Source organism: Wolffia australiana, chromosome 2, assembly GCF_029677425.1.
Source record: "Wolffia australiana isolate 7733 chromosome 2, ASM2967742v1".
NCBI lineage: Eukaryota > Viridiplantae > Streptophyta > Magnoliopsida > Alismatales > Araceae > Wolffia > Wolffia australiana.
The window spans coordinates 5467966-5471837 of NC_135836.1; the positions used below are offsets into that span (position 1 = coordinate 5467966).

General features: G+C 42.4%; 1 protein-coding gene across 1 annotated transcript; it reads right to left on the minus strand.

Moving 5' to 3' along the window:
• Nucleotides 1–437: 437 nt before the first annotated feature.
• On the minus strand, nucleotides 438–3287 carry LOC144716615 (3-oxo-5-alpha-steroid 4-dehydrogenase (DUF1295)). The gene is made up of 5 exons (XM_078591799.1): nucleotides 3015–3287; nucleotides 2669–2932; nucleotides 2120–2588; nucleotides 1764–1827; nucleotides 438–630 (listed from the first exon to the last, which is right to left on the minus strand). The coding sequence occupies exons 1-3, from the start codon at nucleotides 3237–3239 to the stop codon at nucleotides 2121–2123; spliced, it is 957 nt and encodes a 318-aa protein (XP_078447925.1). The 5' UTR covers nucleotides 3240–3287; the 3' UTR covers nucleotides 438–630; nucleotides 1764–1827; nucleotide 2120.
• Nucleotides 3288–3872: the final 585 nt, after the last annotated feature.

Below are 3872 nucleotides of genomic sequence, written 5' to 3' on the forward strand. Positions count from 1 at the left end.
GGAGAAGACAACTGCCTTGGATTCGCAGGGTTCTTCATGACCAACAATGTTCTAATATGAAAGAATTTCAATAATGAAACAAATTCAAAATTCCAGGAAGATTCAAACTAGACTCTAATCACTGTAAATTCAATCTCATGCAGGGAGAAAAATTGGGTCAGGTTGTTGAAAATAAGAAAATTTCAATAACGCAATGAAAGCAATATACCAATGATGGTTAGATTGCGCGAAAGACCGCATAATCACATAAAATACTGAATCTCACGTTGAAAAAATAAAGAAAAAATTAGTTGGTTCACAGTAGTGAAAATACGTAATTCAAAATTTAGGGGAGACATCTCTGAGTGAAAATAAAAATAAATTCTAGGGACAATTCAATTGAGCATTTAATCAGAGAAACTCTTGACTGATTCGGAGGAAATTTTGATTGGGTCGCATTATAGAAAATAAAATCGAATTCAAATAATAGAACGAATCCAAAATTATACAGAGGTTTTGAATAGAGCATCATCCACACTATAGAGCGGTCGCATGAAGATCCTTGAAGATAGTGTTGGTGGCGTTTCTTCTTACACCATCGGTATGTACAAGGTCAGCTCCGCAACATCAGCCCACCAATTGTATATCAGCCTGTAATGCATTTCCTATCATGCCCAAATAGTTTGCCAAACTAAACATTTCATAAATAAAAACCCCCTGAGTGGCAACCAGAGTACGGTTGGCTTGGTCGGCTGGTTGCATCCCAACACTAGGGTTCCTCTTCAAGAAAATAAGGATGCCCACTTCCTGGCCCTGTTTCTTTATTAATGGGAGCCTTCCTGTGTCTTTGTCTATTTACGTGTAACATTCCTTCATCTCTTCTTTCTCTGATAAGTTCGTGGGAGCTCCTTATCAGAAAGAGAGAGGAGAGAGAGAGAGAGAGAGAGAGATAAGCAAGAGAGAGCAAGAGTGAGAGAGAGAGAGAACAAGGAAGATACACGGGGAGAACAAACAAGAACGAGAGAGAGAACAAGCAAGAGAGCGCGAGCACCAGAGATAATGAAAGAGAGAGAGAGAGAGAGAGAGAGAGAAAGCAAGAGAGAGAGAGAGAGAAAGCAAGAGAGAGAGAGAGCACGAGAGATAAAGAGAGAGAGAGAACAAGCAAAAGATAGAGAGAGAGAGAGAGAGCAAGACAGTGAGAGAGCGAGCAAGAGAGAGAGAGCAAGACAGTGAGAGAGCGAGCAAGAGAGAGAGAGAGAACCAGAGAGGGAGGGAGCAAGAGAGGGTGCTCATTCAGTATGAACTCTTTGATTCCAATCGAACAGTTTGAATAACTTTTTGGATTGATATATTAGATTACTCAAATTGAGTCAATTGAAATTTTAGATCAAACTGGATCCGATTCCTTGTTAGACTGAAACATTTGATCTGTTCAGATTAAATTGACATCCAATTTGATCCCCAGTCCCCACCCAACACTGGTTTTGCCAATAAAAATAAAAAAAAACTAAAAAAAGCTAAGGGAGGATTCGATCGAGCGATCAGGCACCCTACTCACTGAAAATATTGAATCTCAAAGAGAAAAAAATAAAAAACCTGAGGGAGGATTAGATCAATTTTTCAATGATCTAATTCAATTTGATCTCTGGTCCCTACCTGACACTGATTTCGCCAATAACAATAAAAAATAAAAAATAAAAAATATGTGCGAGGATTCGATCAAGTGATCAAGCACCAAAACACCGAAAATCTTGAATCTCAAAGAGCAAAAAAAAACAATTTACCCCTGGGTGGCGACAATGACACGGCTAACTCAGCTGGCCGGTTGCATCCCGACACTGATTTTGCCTAAAAAAAATTAAAATTTAAAAATCTGAGAGATAATTCGATCAACCAATCAAACACCAAATCACTGAAACTCTTGAATCTCAAAAGACAAAAAAGTAAAAAAAAAAAAAATCTACGGAGGATTCAGTCAACAACCAAGCACCTAATCACAGAAAACTTTGAATCTCAAAGAGAAAAAAGTACAAAAATTAATAAAACCAAAGGAGGATTCAATCAAGCAACCAAGCACCTAATCACTGAAAACCAAGAATCAAACAGAGAAATTTTCTTCAAAAAAATTCTATTGCATCACCTCAATGGGACTTGATCTTGCTGTTCTTGAACCAGGGGATCCAAACAGAAGTCGTCCTCTGGTATAACCGATAAGCCTCGGCCCTTGATTTCTTCTCCAGCATCCTTCGTTCGACGAGCACGGTGACATAGGCAAGGCATAAGCTGTTCAGAGCTGCTCCAATGGCGGTCCATCCCTGCCCGCAGTTCCAGCCGAAGAGAGCCAATCCCCACCACCATAGCTGCTCCCCCAAGTAGTTCGGATGGCGAGAATACCGCCACAAACCCGTCTCCAGATTCAACACCGGAGCTTCTCCGATCGTCTCCAGCGATCTGTTCTTCTCCATGTAGCGATAGAGCTGAGTGTCAGCGAAACCGGCTATGGCGATTCCGCCCACGCAAATCCCCGACGCGATCGCGTCCCATCCGTCCCACCCCTTCTCGCTCGAATGAACAGCGTAGACCGGCAGGCAGATCCCGATCAAGAACACCTTCGATCCATTTCAAGAACGGAGGAGCAGAGAAATCAAGAAGAGGAGACGAACCCTAGAAGATTGAGAAGGGGGATTACCTGCTGAGAAAGATAAACCGCGAAGAATGAGATCCACCACCAGTTTCCGCCGTGCTTCTTCCTCAGATCGTGGAATCGCCAGTCTTCTCTCTCGCCCCACCGCCATTGCTCCCTTCTGAAGTAGCTGTGAGTGAGCCGGATGCTCCATAGACATGTCAGAGCGATCACCACCGCGGATCTGACCGGATCGGACACGGCCAGCGGGAAGAACGCGTAGTAGCCGGCGAGCATCGGCGGGATCACAGTCCAGTACAGATCGATCAGCTGTTAAAAAACCGCGAAAATCATAGAATTAGCGAGGGATTGGAATTTGGAGAGGGAGGGCGAAACCCTAGGAAGCGAATACCCAATGCTTGCTCTGGATCAGGCCGATTAACCAGAAGATCACGTCGATGTTGATGAAGAAGAGCAGATTGGCGAGGAGAAGTGGGTGGCGGGCGCACCATCCCCAGAAATTCACGGAATTTGAGATTGATGCGACTGATTTGAAGCGATTGAGGAAGAAGAGGAAGAAGATGAGCGACGGAAGAGGAACGAGAACAGCGATCAAACGATTCTTCCAATCCCCCATTCGAGCTTGAAAAATCGACTGCTTGCTCGTTACTATTCTTCTTCCTCTTCTTATTTTTATATAATTCCCCACCAGTTATTTTATTTGAAATTTTAATTGTTTTCTAGAATTTTGTATCCATGTAAAAATCACAATACTTCTGATTTTCTAGGTTTAGTTTTCTTAAGAGTCTCTCAATCATATTAAATGAGGTGTTATGATTCTTCCTGATGGTTTTATTCTTATGGTTGTATTTTTACAGAGAGTTATATAGCCATTGTAACGGCTATATCAAGGTCAGATGACAGCTAATCCTAGCCGTTGATGATAGCAGAGTATCACAGTACGTGTTTAGTTGATATTCGTTGGTCACTCCGTCAGAGGTGATAGGTCAAATAGATATCGGACACAGATGACATTAGAGCTGTAGGACAGATGATGCTTCGTCATCCGTCTGTTAAAAAAACATCATCTGACATCATCTGGAGTAGGGATCGCCCGTCCTAATACCGGTATCTGATTACAGTATCAGGATGGATGCTGTACTGAGTACGGGAAATCAAATTTTCGGTATCCATTTTTTCCTATCCGATATCGGATATTGGTTGCTACAATACCGATATCGGTATCCGTCTCGATGCCATCAGCTGTCTC

Bases quoted from the DNA above. Each gene is read 5' to 3' on its own strand.
- LOC144716615 (XM_078591799.1), bottom strand. From the start codon at position 3,239: ATGGGGGATTGGAAGAATCGTTTGATCGCTGTTCTCGTTCCTCTTCCG. The intron at 2,933-3,014 runs GTATTCGCTTCC...GTTTTTTAACAG, and splicing joins TGATCCAGAGCAAGCATTGG to CTGATCGATCTGTACTGGAC. The intron at 2,589-2,668 runs GTAATCCCCCTT...AATGGATCGAAG, and splicing joins CGGTTTATCTTTCTCAGCAG to GTGTTCTTGATCGGGATCTG.